General features: G+C 43.4%; 1 protein-coding gene across 1 annotated transcript in view; it reads left to right on the forward strand.

Moving 5' to 3' along the window:
* Positions 1-13,388, forward strand: part of OPTN (optineurin) — a 64,486-nt gene that overhangs the window by 17,518 nt on the left and 33,580 nt on the right. The window contains exons 6-7 of the mRNA XM_082256806.1: positions 4,958-5,060; positions 8,507-8,622. Coding sequence (XP_082112932.1) covers positions 4,958-5,060; positions 8,507-8,622 — 219 coding nt within the window. The remainder of the gene's footprint in view (positions 1-4,957; positions 5,061-8,506; positions 8,623-13,388) is intronic.

The raw sequence follows: 13,388 nt of genomic DNA on the forward strand, positions 1-13,388 counted from the left end.
CTGCGCTGGCCGTTCTCTTCCAACGCCCTGTGGCGTCTAATTCTTTGGTCAGCACCTTTGTTCAGGGGGTGCGACATTTGGCCCCTCCTAGGAGGGAACCTTTACCTCCATGGGACTTGAACTTGGTTCTGTCCGTGTTGCAACAGGCTCCCTTTGAAAAGATCGGGGAGATCTCGTTGTCTCTGTTGTCCAAGAAGGTTGCCTTCTTGGTGGCGATCACTTCGGCTCGCAGGGTGTCGGAGCTGACGGCTTTGTCCTGCAACTCTCCCTACCTGGTGGTCCACAAGGATAAGGTAGTCCTGCGGCCTAACCCATCTTTTCTTCCAAAAAGGATCTCGGAATTTCACCTGAATGAAGACCTTGTCTTGCCTTCGCTCTGCACGAAGCCTAAGCATCCGAAGGAGGTTGCCTTACATTCCTTGGATGTTGTCCGGGCGATCAGGGTTTACCTGTCGTCCACTAAATCTTTTCGCAAGTCGGATTCCCTCTTTGTCCTTCCTGAGGGACCTCGGAAGGGCATGGCGGCGTCGACTGCGACCATCGCCAAATGGATCAGACAGATCATTGAACAAGCCTATGCCTTGAAGGGGAAGGTTCCTCCCTTCCCTGTGAAGGCGCACTCTACCAGGTCTTTGAGTATGTCTTGGGCGTACCGTCATCAGGCTTCTGTGGCCCAGGTGTGTAAGGCGGCGACTTGGTCGTCCGTTCACACCTTCTCAAAGTTCTATAAGGTGGATGTTCAGGCATCGGCTGATGCCTCCTTTGGCCGTAAAGTTCTCAGTGCGGCAGTTTCCTAGGGACCCTTGTTTTTGTGGGCCCTTGGATATTGGGGTGTTTTACCCCTGGGTTACTTGTTTTCCTGGGTTGTTGCTCCTGTTGAGCACGTTTTCCTGTTGCCCAGTTGGTTCTCTTACTGTGGTAAGGTTCCTTTCTCTGATGTGGGTACTGCGTTGCCTTTCTACGGTTGCGTCTCCCACCCCTCATGTCTACACTGCTTTGGGACATCCCATTGGTGAAGACTTGTGAGTGGGCGGCGACTGTCAGGGGACGTAAGAGAAAACTGAATTTTTGTAAAATCTTACCGTAAAATTCCTTTCTCTGAGTCCTCCGACAGTCGCCGCCCCCCGCCCCTCTTTTGGGGTTTTTGTGTACTCTTACTGCTATGCTACCAAACTGAGTTGGGAATGCTGGTGCAGGGAGGTATTGACTGAGGGGACAGCCCCTAGGGGTGTGTCTATGCTAAAAGCTTTTGTATTAACAATTCTTGTGGCCTAGCTACTCCTACGGAGCAAAGGTCAATACCCATTGGTGAAGACTTGTGAGTGGGCGGCGACTGTCGGAGGACTCAGAGAAAGGAATTTTACGGTAAGATTTTACAAAAATTCCGTTTTTTACACAGTGCAGAATGTTAACCCCTTAGGTTCCACAGTAAGTGAAACAAGCATGCTTTACTGCATATAGTACAGATAAAGAGAAATTGGGTTTTTAAGGTGCTACACAAAAAAGAAAATATTTCTTTAAAAAAAATCTGAATTTTATTTATACAATGTTAAAAATAATCAACAATAAAAAAGACATTGTTACATATGTTGTGCAGTTTTTTTCAAATTCACTCTACATGTTTCGCTATGAACTAGCTAAAAAAAACACAAAACAGAATCTACATCAGCAGTTTGGGTATATGAACAGTGATACTTACATTAATAGGTCTTCTGGAAAGAATTGTCCAGTTTCTGTCCAGTTTCTTTGCATCAAGTGATAAGGTGTATCAGACACATAAAGGAGACCTTTATAGTTTATAGCCCAGGTGTTGTTAGGAAGATATCAGCATACCACAGAGATAGGCCACCCAAGGAATTTGATGCCTTAGAGGGGGAATAGCAAAAATTGTTTCAACTTATGTGCATGCCTATTCAGCCAAAAACAATACATACCCTTAAAAATTTGGCAGTTGTAAATGAGAACAATAAGGCAGTAGTCAAAACTCTTGTCAATCCTATTGTTCTACTAGCACAATATGTCCTTTGAAGTTTCTCCAAAAATGACATCCTCATCCAAGAGTATATAAACGCTAAATAGCCTCAATCCTGGGCTTGTAAATATCTCACCCCCCACACCTCCCTGGCGTCCGCAGGCGCCAAAATAGCGCTTGTTGGTGCAGTATTGGAAATCCAAGCTCTGCCAGATGAATGACAATCAGTTACAATGCAAACTGCAATTTCACAGATGGAACAATTCGCACACTGGGGGGTTCTAAATAGGGTACCTGCCAGGACAGAACAGTGGAAACAACATGTATTGCCAGATAATATGAACTGGGCATCCGTATGGTAGCCCATCAATTCACAACAACCTGAACGAGTAGAGCACCATCTAGTGGCCTTTTAGTATATCCGAAAAAAGGAAAAACAAAAAGTTTTATTAAATGTGACATTCATCAAAACAGAGGGCATTTACAAAAATGTACAAGCATCATAAAAGATACTGTATGCAGAATATATAATTATAAAAAAGAAAACACAAAAAAGGAAGAAACCAATAATCCGGCTAGAAATATAATAAATAAGAGAATAAGAAAGTATTTATTACAAAAAAGGTTTGGAACCTATGGACTCATCGAGTCCTGGAAATCTTGTGGCTGCTAAGATATAAATCCATTTGTATTCGCGCTGCAGCGGGAGTTTTGTTAATATCTTCCCCTCTTTAATCATATACATTATCATGAAAGGAGAATCAGGAGATATCCATAGCATAATTCCATTTTTAATAAAAAATTGTTTAAACACAGATTTAGCACTCACATATACTATTCTTGGGTCAATAGCATGCAACGCCGGGTTCGAACACAACTTCTGCAGTTTGCGCTCCAAACACCGGACGTGACATCCCTGGGAGTTCCCGCCTAATGCATTTCACTTCCCCCCCGGAAGCTAACCTGTGACGCTTTCGGGGAGGAGCGAAATGCATTAGCCAGGAACTCCCGGTGAGGTGTCCATGTTCGGTGTTTGGGGCGCAAACCACAGAAGTTGAGTTTCAAGCCAGCGTTGCATGCTATTAACCCGAGAATCGTATAGAGTGTTAAATCTATAAATCTGTTTTTAAACAATTTTTTATAAAAAATTTAATTATCAGAGACCTGTCACCCTGCTGGAATATATAAAGGAGTTGGGAATTGCCCATCAGACATGATGGTCATACAACCTATTGGGAGTTGGTGAGTGAGGGCACATGAGGATGGGAGCACAGCACTTTATTGCTTTTCATTGTACATCATTGGCAGAAGAAAACTGAAGCACAGATTGCACTTTAAGGACTAATTCAGTCGTTGAAACTGAATAGATGCTCGGATATATGTTGCACTATATGAACTTTATTTGACTTTTTTACAAATTGATAGATTATTATATCTATGTAGATGATTTCAACATTCCTTGCACAGAGTGAAAATATCATTTAGCTTGGCACATATTTTACTTTAAAAAAGGATGCTGCACCGCAGCAGCAGTCTGTATTACCACATATCGCATTGGTACATATACCGCAGCAGGGGGACACTAATACTTATGATAAAAAAATAATGTTCTTAAGCAAGGAACATGCATTCCACATTTAATAATTATGCTACCAAAATTAGTGTGTGCTGTAAATTTCCTCCAGCATTGCTCCTGTTTCTTCTTGCTGGAGGCTGCCTTTTTTCTGAAGCCTAGAGCCCCTGAACAGCAGTAAATCCGAAAACTAAACCCATTGATTTTACGGTTTCAAAAAACAGTTACATTCCTGGAATGCCAGGATTTCCAACCCCTCGCATTTGCTTGTGTCCTCAACCAAACTTTCAAACCATAAAATGGCTGGTGTCATAACTGATCACATGTGCAGCACCATTGCAGTTGTAGATTAACCGAAACTGCTTCCAATTGCTGTAAGGATAGGAGGGTTTATTTCTGCTTTAAGATTGGCCTCTACAAATTTAGCCGTGCCCTAAAAATAAAGAGCAACTGAGCATGTGCAGAGCAGGGTGAGACAGTATATTACTGTCTATTAAACAATATAGACACTTATTTTTAATGTTTCACATCAATTTAGGCTGGCCCCTTTGCGAGTATAGCTATCTAGCAGGACTAAGCCCCGTTCACATTGACTGCAGCTTTGAAATCGTGTTACTTCATCTGAAATTGCACAATTTTAAAGCCGCATATCAGTGCGACTTGCACATCTGTGCAGCTTCATGCACAAATGTCTATTCAAGTTACTCCCAAAATCGCCAACAGTAGTGCAAGAACTACTTTCTGAAAATTGATGCGGCACTGCAAAGTTGGCGTTTCATCTATTTGAACACTGCTGTCGCTGGCAATATGATGCGACTTGTCATGCCATTTGACCTGTTAAATCGCTTGACAAATTACTCCAATGTGAATCGGGGCCTAGTTTTCTGACTAAAAGTTCCACTTTAGGCTGGCCATAGACCATTCAAATCTCGGCCGGTCCCTTCTGATCTGGCCGAGATTCAAACCATCTATGGGCAGGCTGATTGTACCAAAGCCGATTGATGGAAGTGTGTTTGATTTTCAGCATGCGATTATTGCCAGTATCCATAGCCAGTAGCAATAATTACTGCTTTTTCCCGGAAGGGATGGCTCCCTGTGCCCCTGCTGGAAGAACACAATATCCATGTGGGAGGAATTCCCTGATCAACATTGACTGTGTTGAGGGGGGAATCAAGCGATTTTTTTTTTTTTTGTTTTTGTTTTTTTTTGTTTCCTCCTGCTACGCGTTTCATAAAAAAAATTCACATCTATGGCCTGCCTTAGTAAACTGAATCTGATTGTGTAAAAGTCACAGTACCAATAAGCTGGAGTAAAACAAATATTCACAACAAATAATAGCCTATTTTAAAGTAAAGGCCTAGTTATGTATGCTGCCTCTAAAGAATGTTATTAAAATATGCTTTATGTGTTAGACTGTCAGATCTTGAAAAGAAATCCTCAAATTGCATACATAAAGAAACGGAAACCGAACCAATAGTGGAACAAAATGACGAAGATAGACAGGCAGCAGAACTTGTAAGTAAGCTGTGAAAATACTGGGCCTTGTGTGTCCAACTGTCAGAACTTTTAAAGTGTGTATCCATTGCAACCAAGCAAATGCTCATGTTTATACTGCAAGCATGATTGTAACTTATAGCAACCATGTTTCCATAAATACCTATGCCAGTGCTGTAGATGGGCAGTGTGATTTGTCAGCCTTTATTAATAACCTGTGTATCTGTGTATGTTTTATTACTATTCACCCAGCTATTAAGTCCCTCACTTCCCCCCATGTGTAAGCTGCATTTTGATTTAGTAAATTAAGAAAAAAGGTGTAAATTGTGCACTACAGACGAAAAATGAGACACAAGGTTTTTTTTAACCCATTCATAATGAGGATAAAACAAACCTGAATGCCTGAATACAGTTTTGCAACTTTTGACATATTAGAAAAAATGTACATTACAACTACTTAGTGTCTCCAGGTGGATTATAATCTTTTTTTTCCAAGTACAAATTTGTATCAAAAGGAAAACTGCTCCAAAATAGTAAAAAAAAATGTTTTTATTATTTTCCTACCAAAAATACAGTGACCTTTTGACCTTGACTCGAGCCCTGACTTAGCTGTTTTATTTGTATTTCTTTATTATTTTAGGTTCTAAACATTACTATTTATTTTATTTTTACCTTTTAATGCATTCCCTGCATTAAGGTACAAAACTTCCCACTAATCCCCCCCCCCCCTCCAATCCCTAACACTCATCTGCTTTTTCTTGCTACTGTCCCGGCTGCAGCACTGCTCTCCTGTCTTTCTGATGTCACAGAAGACATTGAAAACAGACTACTGTCAGACACGTGAGGAGGGAGCAGTGGCGTGCCTTGCCAGCACTGTGTGTCTTTGGGGGTGGGGGGACAGCCCAGCTTGGGAGCGCACCCACACAGGTGCTCTTGTAGCAAAAGGCTTGCCTAGGGGGCACTTGGAGGAAGAAGGAGTGCGGGTAGGGGACTTCTAGAAGGAAAGGTAGGGGATCGCTCTGTGCAATATCGTTGCCCAGAGCAGGTAAGTATAAATTATTTTATTTGAATTTTAAAAAAAATGTAGCTTTTAATGTAGGGCTGGGCGATAAATCGATTTAATCGATTTATCGATTTTTTGGTGTGAAACGATTTTTTTTTTCCAAACTCGAGTTTTCACTCCCCAGTAACGGACCACCGCCGCGCCTGGATGTGACGTCAGCTGCGGGCGGTGCGTCTGTACAGGGGCTGCAGCGCACTGTGATAGGAGGTTGTTTGTGTGACGGAGGTCCTGTTGTGGGCATGCGCAGTGTGCAGGATCTGTGTGGGGGAGATTGGACGCGGTAAAACTTTGAGTGCAGAGGCGTCTGTTGCTGGAAGCGGAGAATGACATGTGTGTGTGAGGGGAGGAGGCCGAGAAAGTCCCGGGCTGGTGTAACCTGCGTCCTCAGTACTGGGCCTTCCACCTGGACGTATAGTGGTGAGTTCCGCCTGTTCCTCCGGACAGCATCCGGCCAGCCTGCTCCTCTCCTCCCAGATGTACAGGAGAGGCAAAGTCCTCCCTCTGCAGATCACTGCGGGTCTTCCTCTGCCACATGAATTCTTCCCTGCTGCAAATCATACGATCAGATTGCATGGTCAGCTCACACACCTTACTATCTGATTGTATGATCTCTGTTATAAGTATGTAGTGCCAGGGCAGGCCTGCTTGTATGGAGGTGGGTGAGATGGAGTAGGTAGGTCCTTCTATTACATACATACAGTAGATAAGATCTCAAGCTGATGGTGTGAACAGGTTGTAATGTGTGGGGTGAGCCTACAGGAGATCGTACAATAAGATTGTATAGACTCTGTACAGTCTCCTGTAGGGTCACCCAATGCGTACAGGCAACCTCAGATCTACCGAGTCTCCGTAGGGTCACCCCACCTGTCACAATCTGATTGTACAATCAAATTTCAGATCTACTGAATCTGTATAATATATGAGGACCTGGCCTATCCATCGCTATACAGTCAGGCAGGTCCTTGTGCCTGGTGTTGGATGATCTAAGAGTGATTGTACAATCAGATTGTATAGACTGTATCTGCTATACACAGTACAATCTCCTTTGTATCTCCCTTCAGCTGTGTAGTGGGTGTGACGGATTGGATGCAGACTGAATGAATTGTTCAGGTTTGCTCTGATATAACACTCAGTCTTGTTTACAGGGGGGGTGCAGTAAAATCACGTTGTTAAGCCAGGTTTGTACCGCTCCCCTTTTAGCTGCAGTCGCTGGGGAGGGGTGTACATATGCTGCAGATGCAGTGTTTTGCGGTCACACCAGGAATTACCTACTGTCGTGTTTGACCTTTGCTGCTGCCAGGAATTCGCGACCCATTCATGTCCAATGCAGTGTGCGCGGGACACAGGAGTGTGACATTTAGGGGATAAAAAAAAGGCATCCTATCGCCTCACTGCCTATTCAACACTTCTGAAAAGTACAGATCACTTTTCAGAGGAGTCCTTGCCTCTAGCTAGTGTAAAGAAGCCCTTATGGTGGCCATACAAGGGCTTCATAAATCATCAGTTTCTTCTCCCTTCTGATTGGAATAATCAGTCCAGTCTCTCCAGCAGGACAGTCACTAAGAACTGTATTCTGCTCTCTCCACAAAGTCGGTCTACAGACTCTATACTGCTCTCTCCAATAGAATTCTATACTGCTCTCTCCAGCAAGACCGTCAAACATTCTACATTGCTTAGGACAGTCAACAAGCACTCTATTTACTACTCACCCAATAGAACTCTACTATGCTTTCTTCAGCAAGACAGTCTACAAGCACTTTATAAAGTTGCACTTTTGACACTATATCTGATGTCTGCAGTCATTTTTTAAGTGCATTGAAAAAAAAAAATCGAAAATCGAATCGAAACTCGAATTTTTCTTTAAAAATCGAAGATTTTTTTTTTAGGCAAAATCGCCCAGCCCTATTTTAATGTCACTTTACTTAGAAGCCTACCCGTTCCTCTGCTTCATAAATAGCAACGTGTTTACTAAGAGGCTGTGTTGGACCATTTTGCAACCATAATTTTAATTTTGGCTTTTTTCTGTATTTTTAACACACTCCTTTTAGCAAGTAAACAATGACCTTGGTTTGTCTGGGACTGAGCTCAGGTAGTCCATAATAAGTGTCAATTTGCACACTAAAGATACTGTTCATACTTCCTAATTTTAATCAAATGCAGTTTTAGGTCTGATGTTCCAAGATTTTTTCCAAGAAAAAAAAAAAAAAAAGCCTAACTGGAAAATTTCTGGACAATAGAGCCCATACCTTGCATGCATTCTCCAAGTTTATTATTCAGGGAAGGTGACAATAATGTAATTGCTTAGTCACCAGTGAATGTACATGTTTATAGTGTGTTCATGATAGTAAAGATGTCTTCAACAACTCATTTACTATATTTGAATGATGTGAATTCTGTTTTCCAGCTATCTGGGGAAGTAGAGATGCTTAAACAAAAGGTGGAAGTGCTCAACAGGGAACTTTATGAGACAAATGAGAAGTTAAATGAGGCTCAACTGATTAAGAATAAGCTGGAAGACAGGTAAACATAATGACGTTCAACTATAAGCAAGAGATAATTGAGCAGTGAGGTTTAAGGTGGGCTAATGGACTTTGGTGCCCAAGCCATCCCAATAATTGATGTCCATATATCTGGAGGGCCAACACTATCCAGCATGTAGGAACATTTAACCACTTGTGGACCGGGCCTATTTCTGACACTTGTTTACAGATCCTAGAAAATAAAATGGAGATCATTGCAATATTTTTTATCACACCGTTTTTGCGCAGTGGTCTTCCATAGGCAATTTTTTTGCAAAATATTCACTTTTTTTAATTAAAAAAAAAAATAAGAAAACAGTAAAGTTAGCCCACATTTTTCTATAATGTGAAAGATAATGTTACGCTGGGTAACTTCCACTTCGTGGAATGGCGATAAACATTGGTACTTAAAAATCCCCATAGGCAACATTTTAAAACTTTCTACAGGTTACCAGCTTAGAGTTACATAGGAGGTCTAGGGCTCCAATTATTGCTCTCACTCTAATGATCGCGGTGATACCTCACATGTGTCGTTTGAACACCGTTTACATATGTGGGCCGGACTTGCATGTGCGTTCGCTTCTGCGCGAGAGCTAACGGGTACAGGGCGCTTTAATTTATTTTTCCTATTTATTTTATCTATTTTTTATTTTTACACAGTTTGTTTTTTTTTTTTAAATGTTTTTGATCATTTTTATTCCTATTACAATGTAAACATCCTTTGTAATAGAAATATAAGCCTGACAGGACCTCTTTAATGTGAGATCTGGGGTCAAAAAGACCTCAGATCTCACATCTACACTAAAAAAGAAAAGAAAATCATTTTTTTTTCATAATGAGAAAAAAAAAGGGGCTCTTTAAATGCGTTGCTAGGAGACGACGTTTGACGTCGCTTTGGTCCTCCAAGGCCATAGATTATAGAGTCTAATGAGGGCCATCTTGTCCTCACTCGACTTCCTGCCTTTGAGGAGCACGGACCAGAGCCTTTTCCCGGAAGGCAGGGAAACGACCTATAAGTGGGGGGGGGGGGCACCTCCCCCGCCGCACCGTAAGGGTGATCTCGTGGTGAATCTGCCGCTGAGACCACCCTTATGTGAAAGAGGACCCCGCCAGCAGTTTAAAAAAATACCGGATATTTAACGTCAAAGTACCGACGTAAAACTGCGGCGGGCAGTCCGGAACTGGATAACTCTGTTAATAAAGCTGCTTTAACTGTTTTTTGACATCCAGCAAACCTGTATTTTGCTCATGCAGTCAGTTAGTTTAAGGGACACTTTTAGGGCTTCATTCAGACTGTTGTAGTGCGGTAGTCCACACGTGTTGCAGTCTATTCATTTTGCATGGGTTGCCAACGCACTGAAAAAGCAACTGGAAAGGATGTTTTTTTTTTTGTTTTACAAAGCAGTGCACCACAACACAAAGATGACACTTGCATTGATGTGCCTTTTGAAAACTTGAGCGTTTTTTTTAGGCATATGTAGGCATTTAACAAGCATTTTTGCATGCGTTTCAGGCTTCAGGAGTTTGTTTCCTGAGGTGGGGAAGAAGAGGACAGCAGCTCTATAAATAAAGAAGAGTTCTTCAGGTGTAAAAACACACTTATTGAGTGTTTTACAGGTGCTCCCATTAGCACTATGGTGCACTAATGCTAATTACACTCATTAGCTCCTGTACTTTAATGAGCGTAGGGCATAGAGCACAGGGTGACAGTATACAAGTGTGTACAAGAGGGGTGACAAGTGTGTACAGCAGGGGTTCTTGAGGGCCACTTAAGTGATTTGGTAACCGGTTGCGGGCCACAAAGAAATACATTTTTCTGAATTTTGAATAGCATAATGAAGATTTTAAACGATTATCAGGATCATCATTTTTAGTGGGACCAATGTCTATTGGGTGTTTGTTTAATCACAACCAAAAAGAAAACGAACTGATTGTGTGAAAGGGGTCTAGGTCTGCTTTCACACTGATGCACTGTGGTTTACCCGCACGGATGGTGCTGCGCAGTGCTCTTTAGGTTTAGCTGCACTTTGCCATAGACTTATATCTTGCAAGTGTGGTGCACTTTCTGAACATGCACACTGCATTTAGAAGTTTTTGGTGCGCTTTCAGAAAGCGCACTAAACCTTGAAGATATAATGGAAGTCTATGACGCTCAGTGCAGCTAACCCACAGGAAAGCTGCAGGTGCACTGCACCCACAGTTCACTGTGAAAGCAGCCTAAAAAAACATTTTTCTCTTTCGTTCATTGACAGACACAGCTCCTGATTCTTCTTAACCATTGGGTTATACTGCCCCATACAGGAGTAGAACACTAGGCAGGAAAAAGCTTGACTACGCCTATGGGCAGTCCCAGGGGGTATACTCCCACTCTCAGCTTTAGGTACACAGTTTTTTTCTGCCTAGTGAGGAGCAAGGGATCAAAAGTTAGGGCCTCCACCAGAGGTTCCAAGAGGACCCGGTCTGGCAAGCCACGAGCGGACTCTTCTAGACCTGCGGACAAGGCTGCCTTTGCATGAAGGTGTTCCCTCACACGTATCTGGGGTGGGGGGGACGTCTTCGTTGTTGTCTGGATCCATGAACGTCCCTGGTACAGGACAAGAGGGTCCACAAAGTTATTCGGTCAGGATACGAGATCAAAGTCTTATCCCCCAAAGGATCTTCTGATAGCGAAGTCTCCGACTGCTCTAAAGGACAGCTGGAGATTGCTCTGCAAACTCTGAGGGAGTTTGTTAGGATCTAAACCTTCAGGAGTCTGCTTTGGTTCTGTCCACAAAAACTGGACTATCTGGGTCTGACTCTGGACTCGGCCTCAGCCAGAATGTTTCTTCCTCTGGAATAACTGCAGACATTGCAGGAGGCAATTCAGCTTCTGTTGTTCAGCAGACGGTCATCCCTCCAGGCTTGCATGCAGGTCCTAGGCCTGATGGTGTCCACCCTTCACAAAGTCTCTGCTAAAGAGATTCTGGTGAAATGGGACAAGGATCCACGGTCTCTAGCTTTGTTCTCCGGCACTTCGACAGGGAAAATCCTTTCTCCCCCTGTACTGCACAGTTGTCACCAGGTACGAATTTGACATAGACCACAGCCGTGCTCTATGTCAATCACAAGAAGTGTCCTGGTGCCTCGGTAAGTAGCCGGCATTCTAAGTTGGGCTGACCGATTTTGTTCCAGCCCTCTCAAACGTCTGCCACAACTCCTGTGCAGGATCAAGGCAGAAGGGATTGTTATTCTAGTGGGTCAAACTGGCCTCACCGGTCCTGGTATGGCTGGTTGCCGATGCTCCTTGGGACTTCCTGTCAGGGAGGATCTGTTGTCCCAAGGACCAATCTTCCATCCTGCTTTACAGTCGCTGGCTTTAACAACTTGGCTGTTGAACGCCTGTTGCTAAAGGATGGAGGTGTTGATGGATAGAGGTTTGTCTGAGTCAGTGATTCCTATGCTGTTAAAAGCTAGGAAATATACTTCTAGGAAGATCTACCATCCTACTTGGAAGACGTACATTGCGTGGTGTGATTCTCTTGGGGTTCATCCTCATTCTCAGTGGATCGGATATTAACCTTCCTTCAAGGGGGGTTAACCTGAAATTGGCCTTGAGCACCATCAAGGGCCAGGTATTGGTTTTGGCGGTCTTTTTCCAATGAACTTTGGCACACACTCCCCGGTGCGTACATGGTTTCAGGGTGTCCGTCATTTGGTTCCTTCAGTGTGGGCTCCGTTGCGACCCTGTGATCCTAATGTGGTGTTCTAAAGAAGCCTCCCTTTGAAAATATTTGGGAGGTTTCTCTGCTGACGCTGCCCCAGTAGGTAGCTTTTTTTGGTGGCTATCACCTTTGCATGCAGGGTGTCGGAACTGGTGGCATTATCCTGTCCACCTTATTGGTGATTTCACAAGGATAAGGTGGTGCTTCGCCCCTGTCCGTCATTCCTTCCTAAGGTGGTCTCTGACTTTCATTTGAATGAAGACCTTGTGTTGCCATCCCTGTGTCCCAGGTCTAAACTTCCGAAGAAAATTTCCTTGCATGCCTTGGATGTTGTCTGGGCAATTAGGGTGTACCTGGCAGCTATGGAGTCTTTTAGGAAGTCAGACACTCTATTTGTGCTGATTTACGGACCTCACAAAAGGGTTGTACGCTTCTTCTGAGACCATTTCCAGATGGATCAGACAGACGGTGGGCCTATTGCATCAGGAGTCAGGTTCCTACTTTTCCCTACTAGGACGCTTAGTGTCTCCTGGGCTTTCCAGCATAAAGCATCAGTGAGGCAGGTTTGCAAGGCAGCCACCTGGTCGTCAGTGCACTTTTACAAAGTTTTTATAAAGTGGATGTGTTGGCATCTGCGGATGCTTCTTTTGGCCGCACGGTTTTGCTGGCTGCTGTTTAGAGGACCCGGTCCTCTTTGAGGGTGTATTGTTTTTTCAGGTGAGCTCCAGTTGTTTATGGTTGAGCTCCATGTTACCTGGTTGGCTATAGTGGGAATTTTTTTCTGCTGGTTTTCCCATCCCTCATGTTTCACACTGCTTTGGGATGTCCCGATGGTTAAGAAGAATCGGGAGCTGTGTCCCTCAATGAACGAAAGAGAAAATAGGATTTTTGACTTACCCTAAAATCCATTTCTTTGATGTTCATTGACCGACAGCACCCACCCCTCTGTGGAGTTGACTTTCTTCTGACACTGCTTGTAACAAAACTGAGTGGCAGTATACCCCCTTGGACTGCCCATAGATGTAGTAAAGCTTTTTCCTGCCTAGTGTCTTACTCCTGTAGGGGG

Source organism: Pelophylax lessonae (genome assembly GCF_965119305.1).
Source record: "Pelophylax lessonae genome assembly, chromosome: 4".
In the NCBI taxonomy this organism is placed as follows: Eukaryota; Metazoa; Chordata; class Amphibia; order Anura; family Ranidae; genus Pelophylax; species Pelophylax lessonae.